The sequence below is a fragment of the Chanodichthys erythropterus genome, chromosome 8 (assembly GCF_024489055.1).
Source record: "Chanodichthys erythropterus isolate Z2021 chromosome 8, ASM2448905v1, whole genome shotgun sequence".
Classification (NCBI taxonomy): domain Eukaryota; kingdom Metazoa; phylum Chordata; class Actinopteri; order Cypriniformes; family Xenocyprididae; genus Chanodichthys; species Chanodichthys erythropterus.
This window is the reverse complement of record NC_090228.1, coordinates 31,739,037-31,752,256: the sequence shown is the minus strand read 5'-3', so window position 1 is coordinate 31,752,256 and position 13,220 is coordinate 31,739,037. Positions and strand designations below refer to the sequence as shown.

Sequence of the window (13,220 nt, the reverse complement as noted above, 5' to 3'; positions counted from 1 at the left end):
TAATAATGTTTACTGCCACAACTATTGTTCATTGCCATTTGAAGCTTGTTATTTTAGTATGTCACTTGTGATGACAGGTTATGTAATTTGTTTTGAGATTTTCACACTATGCTGAGGTCACCTTAGTTGATATATTTTATTTATTTATTTTATTTACTTTTTTTACCAAGTATCTCCAGGTTTCATGTGAAGCAGTATAGAGTTAATAATACACAAATACTGACAATTACATGTAAAAGCATTACTAAATATTGTTCCTGACTGTGTGGGGAAATTCATAACTGAAATAATATTATATACACTACTATATGCAGTTGTGACTGGCAAGTGCATTTCTTCTGATCACAAACACTAGTTCCTATTACAGTGAATCTGATATGGCCATACACAGAAACATTCAGATATGATATAGTAAAGGAAAACTCATGTTAACCTGTGTTTTGCAAGTTTAAGTTTAAATAAAAACTTGGATAACTGTTACAAATAAATGTTAAACTGAAACTACCTGCTCTCAAGTCCTGTTATTTCATTTAGTTCTAAAGGATTTTTTTGTGCTTATGAAATTTTTTTATAGACATTAGTGTCTGACTAATTAATGTCATTTTATTAATAGATTGGTGTGTCAAGAGTGACATTAGAGTCTTTATGTAGACTGAGTTAAGCAAGAGTCTTGTGACAAAAATGATAATAGGACATTATAGCCATAAAAAAGCATTGTACTTGGATACTTAAGTATATTTAAAGACAAATACTTTTGTACTTTCACTCAAGTGAATGTTTAAAGGCAGAACTTCTACTTTTACTTGAGTAATATTTTACCTTGGGTATCTATACTTTAACTCAAGTACATTGGTATGTGTACTTCGTCCACCATTGGATTTGATTGATTGAAGATTTGGCATGATCTTGGATTGTTCGGTTCTCTGACACTCATCCTGGACTTGCTGCCATAGCAACAGGTCCGTAAGCTTACAGCTTACAGTGAGCAGGCTTATTTCATGTAAACAGGATTAGATTGCATCTTTTTAAGTGGAATTGATACTTAAGATCTGTTCCAGCCACTGTTAATTTATTTCAAGAGTACTCTACTTATCCAGGGACAATAATTTACAGTTGTGTTCAAAATTATTCAACCCCCAATGCTGTAAATGGTTTTAGGGAATTTAGTGTACATTTGTAATTGTGTTCAGAATGAAATCCTACAAGGACTTCTTAAAGAACCATATGCAACTAAAATGACATCAATTAGTTTTGTAATACAGTAGTAAATGTTTCTTTTGTGAATTCTTCATTGACACAATTATTCAACCCCTTAAAGACTACCACTCTGAAGAACAGAGGTTCATTGAAGTGTTTTCAATGAGGTATAGAAAACACCTGTGGATGTCAGGGAGCAGCAATAAAGCCTAATGAGCACCAATTAGGCAGCTTTAAAATGACTGTGATACTCAGCTCCTTCTAGACATTTACTGGTGTGGTTACAAACATGGTGAAGTCAAGAGAATGGTCCAGGAAGACAAGAGAACAGGTGATTACTCTTCACAGGAAGGGCAATGGCTATAAGAAGATTGCAAAGATGTTAAACATACCAAGAGACACCATAGGAAGCATCATTCGTAAATTCAAGGCAAAGGGCACTGTTGAAACGCTACCTGGTCGTGGCAGAAAGAAGATGCTGACTTCGACTGCTGTGCGCTACCTGAAGCATAGAGTGGAGAAAAGTCCCCGTGTGACTGCTGAGGAACTAAGAAAAGATTTGTCAGATGTGGGTACTGAAGTTTCTGCTCAGACAATACGGCGCACCCTGCGTAATGAAGGCCTCCATGCCAGAACTCCCAGGCGCACCCCCTTGCTGTCTCCAAAGAATAAGAAGAGTCGACTGCAGTATGCCAAAAGTCATGTGGACAAACCACAGAAGTTTTGGGATAGTGTTCTGTGGACTGATGAAACAAAATTAGAACTGTTTGGGCCCATGGATCAACGCTATGTTTGGAGGAGGAAGAACAAGGCCTATGAAGAAAAGAACACCTTGCCTACTGTGAAGCATGGCAGGGGTCAATCATGCTTTGGGGCTGTTTTGCTTCTGCAGGTACTGGGAAGCTTCAGCGTGTGCAAGGTACCATGAATTCTCTTCAGTACCAGGAGATATTGGATGACAATGTGATGCAGTCCGTCACAAACCTGAGGCTTGGGAGACGTTGGACCTTTCAACAGGACAATGATCCCAAGCATACCTCCAAGTCCACTAGAGCATGGTTGCAGATTAAAGGCTGGAACATTTTGAAGTGGCCATCGCAGTCACCAGACTTAAATCCGATTGAGAACCTCTGGTGGGACTTAAAGAAAGCAGTTGCAGTGCGCAAGCCTAAGAATGTGACTGAACTGGAGGCTTTTGCCCATGATGAATGGGCGAAGATACCCGTAGATCACTGCAAGACACTTGTGTCAAGCTATGCTTCACGTTTAAAAGCTGTTATAACTGTAAAAGGACGTTGTACTAAGTACTAAGATTGAATGTCACTTGGAGGTTAAATAAAACTGATAATGATGTGAGCTCAGAAAAGACATTTGTGGTTATTTCATTATAAATGTTATGTTATATTTGTCTGACCTACACGTGCCTCTTTGATTTAATTGTAAGCAGGATGACTGAATGATCAAAATCAATGTCAAACCGACCAAAACAATCAATTTCAGTGGGGGTTGAATAATTTTGAACACAACTGTAAAATGGTAATAATTTACAAAGTAATTTGAAAATAATATTATAATGTTGTGTAGTCTATAACACCATAGACAGCCAGTTTTACTCATTGAAAGATTTATTTGTGATGGAATAATTACACTACAGTTGTATTTTATGTACAGTTATTCTGAGCTGTGCATTAATTAATTAATTAACAACACAGAAGGGTCGGAGACAGGAATTGATACCGGCAGAGTGAAACAGCAGTGCAGGTGAGTATAAATGAAGCAATGGTGATGACTGACTGAAGTGCAGATGAGTAATACTGTCCTTTTTGTGGTTGTAAAAGTGAAGATCTTGAATGGCGCTGAAGGAGTTTGACGTAGGAGACAGAGAACACTCACACACAGCCTGGAATACACACGAGGAGAACGGGAGATGCTGAAGACAGGTAAGCAGATCGCTAGGAGTCCTTGAGTTTAAATGCAAACGAGACCGGACAATGTGGTGGTGTGTGTGAGTGCTCTTTATGCTGGTGTTGATGAAGTGCAGGTGTCGGGGGAGCGGTGGAGTGACAAAGGTCTGCTGTCATCCTGCGTCTGCGCAGAGCCCGCTGCAGTTGGTGGTGTGCAGAGTCCCAGACCCTCTCGCTCTCTCGGAACCAGTAGTCGACTGCTGGAACTTTCAATGGTTCCCCGGTCCAGGGGAACATTGGGAGTTGGTAACAGAGTGCACACTGGAATGGGGTGAGTCCAATCTATTTTTCGAAGGAGGAAGATTCGCTGGCCCGTGATTGGCCCAGTTGCCTCCTTTATGCATTTTCCCCTATCGCTCTGATCCCTCAGGTCATCAGACGAGTCAGGGAAGACAAGCACAGAGTCCTCCTTGTGGCCCCACTCTGAAGGAGCCAAATTTGGTCCTCGGAGCTGTTCAGGCTGTTCGATCCCCCTGAGACAGGACCTCCTCTCTCAGGCAAACAGGACGATCTGGCATCCCCAGCCAGAACTCTGGGCTCTGCACCTCTGGTCCCTTTATGGGAGCCTCTAAACCTCCCAGGGAACGTGCTAAATACCATCTCTCAGGCAAGAGCCCCGTCCACGAGACGCCTCTACGCCCAGAAATGGTCGGTCTTTGTTGACTGGTGCTCTGCACGCAACATAGACCCTGTGGAGTGTGACGTATCACAGATACTGTCTTTCGTCTAGGAGCATTTAGATATGGGTCGCACCCCTTCAACGCTCAAGGTTTACGTAGCAGCCATGGCAGTGTTTCACGCTCCTATCGCTGGCCAGTCAATGGGATGAAACAGCCTTGTGGTGCGTTTCTTGAGAGGTTCTTGAATCCACCTCGTCCTCTCACCGTTCCCACCTGAGACCTCTCTTTGGTCTTCAGAGCTCTCAAAGGGCCCCCCTTTAAGCCACTGCATTCAGCTGACCTCAGGCCCCTGATGCTCAAAAAACGCTCTGCTACTTGCACTAGCATCGGTCAAGCGTGTTGGCAACTTGCAGGCCCTCTCTGTGAGCCCTGTATGCCTTGAGTTCAGGCTCAACGACTCCAAAGTCGTCTTAAAACCTAGGCATGGCTACGTTCCTAAGGTGCTCGCGACTCCATTCAGAGCACAGGTCATTTCTCTCTCAGCGCTTCCTCCCTCGTCGGACGAGCGAGAGCTGGAATTACTCTGCCCTGTCAGGGCATTGAGGACCTACGTTGAGCGATCACAGCCTTTCCGGCAATCAGATCAGCTCTTTATCTGCTTTGGCGGCCGCACCAAAGGGTCTTCGGTCTCAAAGCAACGTCTTTCACGTTGGATAGTTGACGCTGTTGCTCTTGCTACTCCTCTATGGGCTATAACTTCCCCATAGGAGTTAGAGCCCACTCCACTAGAGGAATGGCTTCCTCTTGGGCCTGGTCCAGTGGAGTTTCTATTAAAGACATCTGTGAGGCGGCCAGCTGGTCCTCGCCGTCCACTTTTGTCAGATTTTATAATTTGGATATCCCGACCTTACAAGCTCGGGTCCTCTCGGTATGATACAGCGGCCTCTATCGAGCTCCGCCTCATGCCACTTTGGGAGTTAGCTCCCCTTTTGCAAGTGTAACACATGGGTTCGACGGCTCCGGCCCTCTCACTTGTCCGTTGGTTCCCTCGCGGACATTGGTTCAAAAAGTTTTCAAGTTTGAACCAATGGCCGTGCAGTTACACTGCACTATTGAAAAAGGCTTCAGCAGCTGGGAAAAAGGAGACCTTTCCTCTATACGCAGTACTCGTTCCGTATCTCAGGGAACCGAGGTTACGTTAATACGTTATTTTTCACATAAATCTAGTCAGCTCACTCATTGCTCATACTCTCTAAAATGTTTGAATTAAATCTCCAATACAATATCAGAGGTTAAAGATGTCATTAGAGCTCTTAGAGTTATGTCTATGCTCTTGTTACCAGATGTAATCCCTAACGTTTGGTGCTGAGATTCTTCAGGATAAGGCCTTGATGCCATGAAGACGGTGAGTTTCCCCAATAGCTGCCACTATCCCAGATCAAGAGACTGAACACAACAGGCTTCAATCTGTATTAATAAATTATGATAGGTATAATGTTACATTATTAGCCTGGAAAATATGCTAATTTGACTAGAAACATCAGAGACTGGAAAGGTAAAGCTAATATTAAGTAAACATTTTTAAGCAAGTTTATTAACAAGATCTTTTAAAAACATAATTAATTTATTATAAAATTACTCACTATGAAAATAGTTTTATCATGTTATGTGTCTTATGTTTTTCATTACAGCACATCACTGTCATCATATTTATCCAAATGAGGTTTGTAAATGCATGAATTCTTTATTTTTTACATTAATCATTAATTCTGTATAAAATTACATATAGAAGAAAATGTGACAAAGGCCTCTCACAAAATGCCATATTAAAGGAATATTCAGAGTGCAAGTCAAAACTGTTTCTTTTGAGCAATATTATACTACAAATATCGTCTATTGAGCTAAAGTTAAATTGAACCTGGAATGTTAATTTGTGTTACCAGATGTGATACTTTGTAATGGGCATGTACAATGGATTTTGAACTATGCTGTTTTTATTTCAGGGTCTCTGGGATCCCCAGCTGAAGGCATGAAGATATCAGATGTTGGCCTGGACAGATGTACCAACAGTACACCACACCGACCTCTGCTTTTGCATGGATGGCTGATTACTACCATGTTCTGTGAGGGTATTACTATAGCAAAACTGAGCACCTGTGACAGTGAGATTTGTAGTTGTTAAGAATAGTCACACATCAGGACACTTAGTCAGAGAAAAAGTTTTTTTTAGAAGTTGCAAACTTTTCTCTCTCTTTCTATCTTACAAACAACACAACAGTTAAACCTTTTCAAATTATTTTCTGCTGGTGCACAAGTCCTATTCTACAAATCAGAAATTAAGATGTTCATATACACACATTTATGCTGTGGACACATGACTTTGAGCATGCAAAATTTCTTCAGACACTGTAACCGGCGTGATATGATGACACACTTTGAGTCTTTTTTATAAACATGAATTCAACATTTAACAAGCAGTATATTCAAAATATACAATCTACTTGACTTTACTACATTTGTTTTTTTTTTTTTATTCAACCAAGAGGTCACACCTCCGTGTATCAATTTGGTACTCTTTACACATATTCGCATGATGTTGTGTTGTGTTTGTGAGAGAGAAAAGAAAACTACAAGTTTGCAAATTTTCTCTGTGACTTTACTGAAATATTTTCTACAGACTCCACTGTCATAGATGCTCAGTTTTGCTATAGTAATACTAGATATTATACAGCACATGCATAATTTGAGTCAATATTCTGAATTTTTTTTACCAATGACAAACCTCATCTATCTTATCTATCTATATTATCAATACATAAACAAGTGATATTTAATTGTTAACAATGGTCTTTAATTTTCCAGCTTCTCTAGCATTGCATCCTTCTCATGGGCATTTCATAACTTTTCAATGTGGGTTAAACATTTTTTCTTTTCTTTTTTTGGCCCATAATATGTTGGGTTTTTTTTTTTAAGTAATTAAAAATAGTTTTGTCTATGCTATTGAAATTGTGGGTTACATCTTTGTCAACTTTTTCCCTCAAGGAATTTACATTCCTGATAATACAAGAGTGAGGAACTTACATTTTAATTGCAAAGTAAAAACCAATTCATCTGCTATATTCCCCAATTTTAAAGGGTAATATTTCTTTATAAGCCATCTACTCACCCATATATCTTTATTTTTGTGGAACACAAAAGGAGAGAGTCACATCGTCTCAGTCACCAGTAGAAAAGAAGCAGGGATAGTGAATTGTGACTCTCTGAGGCTGTCAGTCTCATTATGTTCTTTCTTACATTTCCTTTTGTGCTTCAATAAAAATAACACGTTTGGTACAAAAAAACATGACCTGGGGCCATATTCACAAAACATCTTAAGGCTAAAAGTAGCTCCTAACTTGCTGATTTAGGAGAAACTCTTAAAAATAATGGGCGTGTCAGTCCTAGTTTTAGGAGTGGCTAGTTTTAGGCGTGTCAGTCCTAGTTTTAATATTTGTTAATATATATATAATTATTTATTTGTTAAAGATTTATTTTTGGTGCCTTATTGTAGATTCAAATCTATAAATCAAAATGTATTGCAATTATGAAGACAAGGTTCAGCACCCAAGGCTCTATCACTATTGCGATAAGCGTATTTGGTGTGCTGTCCAAGGGGATTGAGGGCTCTGAGCTTGGAATTTTGCCCAAACCCAAGGTTCTCCCCATATCCCCAGCCAAGAGTGAGGGACAGGGTGGCGGAGGGATGCAGAAAACTGTCGAAGTAACCATAGGAGAGTCGCCTCTCTTGTATATATTCCTCCTCTCGAGCTGATTAGAAAGACTGTTCAAAAGTGTTTCTCCCAAACTTTGTTTATAAAACGTAATTTGTCGCTTGAATTCTGCATTCTGTTGAGATGCAGACATCCAAGAGGCGGTCCACAATTTACTGTATATGCTAGTTTAATTAGTGACACTTAGCCTACATTTTAAAACCTTTATGGCAACAATATGGCAACATTCTATTTTGATTACACATTTTTATGAAAAAATATTTATTTGAATAGGGCAACATTTGTATTTTAAAACCTTTATTATGGAAATATGACACCTCATTCTACAATATTTATATGATTAAATCGCTGACTCCTCCCCCATCAGCCAATAACTGTGTGTATTCTCCATAGCAACGAGGTCAACCCCGCCCTTACTCTTAGCTTAAGACTTCAGTCGATTCCTTAGTAAAAGTTTGTCTCAGCAGCTTTGTGAATAGGTTTTAAGAGAAAACTCTTAGCTAAAAACTTTTACTGCTATTTAGGAGAACTCTTAGTGGTAAGATAAAATGTTTTGTAAATACGGCCCCAGTTTTGTTCTTGAGTAAATATTACTTTTAATTTTTTAACTTGAGACTGTTTATATTAGCCTGTAATTTACTTGTATTCTTGTATTTGAATGTAAATGCCTTTTCTATAAGTCACATTGAAGGTTTATACATATAAGGTTATCTGTAACTATATTTTGTAAATATTAAAACAATTTTAACTGAATGTGATGTGTGATTCTTACATAAACATGCTAATGTATCTATTAGTATTAAATATCTGAGATTTTTAAAACAGAAAATGTGTTAACTGTATAAAACTTGAACCCAACTGAAATCAACATTGTTTTAATGTGAGGCAATCAAACCAGATCGATTTCATGTTGAATACATGTTTATCCTGTAGCGTTGTTTCACTCAACTGATATCAACATTGTTTCAGCATAAGGTAAGCAAACCATCTGCATCGATTTTCTGTTAGTTTTGTATGGCATGTTTGACGTTGGTCTTTGATGTCGAGAAATTCTAGGTTGATACTATGTCCCTGTGCTATCTGGGTGTAGCCTGAAAGGTCCAGCCTAAATAAATAAAGGTCCTAGAAAGCCCATGCAGAGAGGTCAGGATTTACAGCTTTGCATCATCCTCACTTCGGCCGGAGAGCATTTGCTATCAGATGCTGACATCTCAGTGACATTTTCCTGATTAGCAAACGCTCCCTGAGCTACATGTTGGCGATGGAACTTTGTGCATCGGGTCTACATTGGCCCAACATACGTGTTGTCTGGGTAGTTAATTGTTTTAAAACCATTTACCTCAATATCTCCAGCTGACAGTTTGGACTCTTCAGTCCATCAGAAAGAAGCTTCACTCCAGAATCCTGCAGGTCATTGTTACTCAGGTCCAGCTCTCTCAGGAAGGAGTTTGAGGATTGTAAAACTAAAGACAAATGATCACAGGTCTGAGGAGTGAGATTACAGCACTGTAGCCTGTGTAAAGAACAACAAAAATAGCAACAGTAATGCTTATTATGAAGCGTTTGTAATCAGGAAAATTCTTTGACTATAGTGATGTAAGCAAAGCTAAAACAATTTTCTCTTTATAAAACATTAAACCTATATTTATATCATCACACTATCATCACACACATAACATTTATTGATTTTCTGAACTGCCTAGGCCAACAAGTCAACAAAAAAAGGCCCAATTACAAAAGACTAAAAGTGTATATAAATGATTGTAAAGGACACTCTTACAGTGCTCTTCTGGTGTTTTTGATCACTGGCAGCAGTCTCATCAGTGCTTCTTCAGATCTTCTGTATTTCTGCAGTTCAAACTTCTCTTGAGTCTCTTCTGACATCTGGAGCACAAACACCAGACCAGACCACTGAGCAGAGGAGAGATTATGTGCTGAAAGATTTCCTGAGCTCAGATTCTTCTGGATTTCCTCCACAAAGTTATCTTTCAGCTCACTCAGACAGTAGAAGAGATTGATGGTCCTCTCTACTGATTTCTCCTTCTCTATTTTCTTTTTGATATAGCCAGCAGTGTTTTTAAGGCTCTCTGTTTTCAGTTCCAGTTCTGGTATTAGTTCCTTCAGGTCACTCTGATTGGACTCCAGTGAGAGACCCAGAAGGAACCGGAGGAAAAGGTCCAGGTGTCCGTTCTCGCTTTCTAAAGCTTTCTTGACTGCAGCCTTATGAAGCTGAAAGAATGGCTTTTTGGACAGTTTCCATGTGAGTTTTTCTCTCCAAGACAGAAGAAATAGGTCAGCTTTCTTATCTTTGCCCATCAAAAACACATAAAGGGCAGCAACAAATTCCTGTACACTGAGATGTACGAAGCTGTAAACATTTCTTGCTGAAACCTTTTCCTCCTGAAACATTCGAGTGCATAACCCAGAGTACACAGACCCTTCACTGACATCTAGTCCACATTTCTCAAGATCTTCTTTGTAGAAAATCAGATTTCCTTTTTCCAGCTGTTGAAAGGCCAGTTTCCCAAGCTTCATAATAATCTGATCAAAAGACCTTGCATTGGCTTTAGGTTCAGGGTCATCACAGTATTTTTTTTCCATCTGTTGCTGCTGAGAAATTAGGAAGCTTGTGTACATCCCTGTGAGAGTTGTGGGAGTTTTGTCATTGCTCTCTCGAGCCAGTAGAGGCTGAAGAACAGTGAGAGCAATCCAGCAGAAGACAGGGATATGGCACATGATATACAGACTCCTGGATTTCTTGATATGACTGATGATTTTTTCAGAAACCTCAGTAGTGCTGTTATTTTTGAAGTATTGCTCTTTCTGCTCATCGTTAAATCCTCGCACCTCTGTCACTTGATCAATGTAGTCACGGGGTATCAGACTGGCTGCTGCTGGTCTAGATGTGATCCAGATGAGAGCAGAGGGAACCAGATGTCTTTTGATAAGGTTTATTATTATTTTACTCACTGTAGTTTTTTCATTTACACTTGTAAATATGTCATCTTCTTTAAAGCTCAAAGGAAAGCGACATTCATCCAGCCCATCAAAGATGAACATAACTTTACCATCACCTTCAGGAAGAGAGGGCAATTCTTCAGGACACCTAAAGAAGTACTTGTTAAGCAGTCCCATGAGACTGTACTCTTCTTTAATCAAATTCAATCTACGGAATGGAAGTGGAAATATGAACACTATATCCTGATTTTCTCTTCCCTCAGCCCAGTCAAAGATGAATTTATTGACAGAGACAGTTTTTCCCACTCCTGCGATCCCCATTGTCAGCACTTTTCTGTTTCGTCGACCTGTGTCACACTGGACTTTAAACATGTCATTACACTTTAATTGCGTCTCTTTGGCAGTCAACCCGTTGTGATTAAATTCGATCTGTCTCACCTCGTGTTCATTCACTCTTCCTCCAGTCTCATTATCGACCATATATAAATCAGTGTAGATATCAATCAGGTATTCCAGATGACCCGTCTGTGAATTACCAACCAACATCTGCTCGTAGTCCTGTTTTAATTTTTTCTTCAGATGAAGTCTGGAATTTGTGTAATCATGGAGAGAAGCTTTAGTGTCATCTGCAGTTGAGCCTTTAAAAAAATAGGGAAAAAGACTAAGTGATCATGTTTTTCATAAGTTCATGCTTCTACTATATTCAAATTAATCACATTCTTACTGCAGTAGTGTTTACATGCACATCTTACACTGATTATGCTGAGGTTGATAAAATATGGTGATGGAACTGCTTTGACTTATGCAAATGCTCAAATGCAATTGGCTTCAATATTAAAATTTCATAATTACTTTCTTTTTCTAATTTCTTCCAGATCATTTATTGGTTTGTCACTATTGGACTAAGGCCATGCTGACCAAAATTATTAAAAGCTTTTTGATCAAACCATTGACATCTAGCACACCAAACAAGACATGAGACTGTATAAGGGTTAGGTTAGGGTTATTGCAATGGCCCTTTGTATATGGAAGCTGCTAGTGTAATAGACGTAGGCTAGTGAGAAGTGTGCTAGTAAATCTCACTCCATTAATCTGATGAGGCACTCTAGCGACTGACACTAGAGACTACAGTCTTTAACCTCTTTGTTAGAGCTCCCGCTTCCCATGTAGATGGGCCTGGGTTTGAGCCTCATTTAGAGCAGATGGTTCGAACTGGAGGGGCTACACTTGCAGAAGTTTTAATTCAGGCTGTAAGACCCTTGTAAACCATTTGTAAAATCATGGCTAGACACTCTGTTCTATTAAATGGGCATGTATAAGATCTGTCACTGTTCTGTCTTTGTAGTTGTTGCTTGTTGTTACATTTTTTTTTCTTGTTCCCATGCACAGGCAGTGGTTGTTATTTACCCCATATCTCTTTTGAATAAGCTCCAACAGTGGCAGATGTCTTTACATTGACTTCAGCCTGACCTGCGTGTGTGTGAGAGAGAGGATCACCCACTGGGAAACATAAATCACAAAATCACATCACAGCAGAACGAAGAGCAAAGATTAAGTCAAACCATCACACTGGTCAACAGTCAATCACATTACAGTCACTGTGAATTAAATGTTACCTGGCTTGTGATTGTTCTCCAGCTGCTCAGCCAGATTATTTTGGTTCATCTTCCTCAGGATGTCCACCGTGATCTTCACAGCTTCTTCTGGTCCAAAACATGCTACCATCTTATCCACTGTGTCTAAGATATCTGCATTCTCCATGTCAGAATTTGATATATGCTTATGGTCATTTTTTAAGTGCCACTGAAACTTCTTCAGTTCAGCTATTTTCAGTTCATTCAGTGATTCCTCAAGAAGTTCTTCAACAGATGCCATTACCCTTCAAAGATTCACAGCTGCAGGATAAAAAGAAAAAGATCTGAAGTATTTTAACACGTGGACCTAAGCACTCAAATATTATTTGGATTATGAAATGAACCTGTGATCAGATCAGGACTCTCATCCAAACTCATCTGTTAAAGGGGTCCTAAAATACTCCTTTTGCATGGCATCTATCTGAAACATGCTAGCAATGAGAACCCTAGCAACCACCCAGAATGCCCTAGAAACACCTTAGCAACCATTTAGCAACACCCTAGCAAATTAGCTGCTGCTCCCCAGCCCTTTTTGAGAAGTGTTTCCTCAGATACTCTGCCAACAACTCCTAAAACATCAGCTTGTTTTCTTTGGAACTTAAACCTGTTATACCAGAACAATTTGCAAAACTAATAGAAACAGTTTTCAAAAGGACTCAGGACAAAATAGTGAAACTATGTGGAGAATCACTGTCTGTTATCAAAACATCCATAAACAATGTATCTGAAATTACAGGATATAGATTTCCATGAAATTGTTTCAAGTCCCAGAATTAACACTGGTGACTTTTTATTGAAGCGTCTACGTTCACAAACGACTGTCAATTTTAACATGAGAGCAAGCACTACTATACTGTATGTGTGATTTGGCATGACAGCCAAAACATATAATAAATAACAACTACCTTACCTAATGCAGCATAGGCCTGGTTGCAGAATCAAAATGGCTGCTTCTGAAATTAGTGAGGGTATTTCTCTTCCTTTTCTATATGATGATTACTGTGTCAGTCATCGCAGTTTAAAGAGTGAATCCTGCATTTATATGTAGATGGGCCAATGTATTGAAATATGCATGTG

General features: G+C 39.3%; 1 protein-coding gene across 1 annotated transcript in view; it reads right to left on the bottom strand.

The window, feature by feature from the left end:
* LOC137024722 (NLR family CARD domain-containing protein 3-like) overlaps positions 1–12,384 on the bottom strand; it is a 47,967-nt gene extending 35,583 nt beyond the window's left edge. Inside the window, exons 1-3 of the mRNA XM_067392573.1 lie at positions 12,126–12,384; positions 9,332–11,147; positions 8,891–9,064 (exon numbers count right to left, since the gene is read on the bottom strand). Of these exons, the coding sequence (XP_067248674.1) occupies positions 8,891–9,064; positions 9,332–11,147; positions 12,126–12,384 (2,249 nt within the window). The remainder of the gene's footprint in view (positions 1–8,890; positions 9,065–9,331; positions 11,148–12,125) is intronic.
* Between the last annotated feature and the right edge of the window lie 836 nt (positions 12,385–13,220).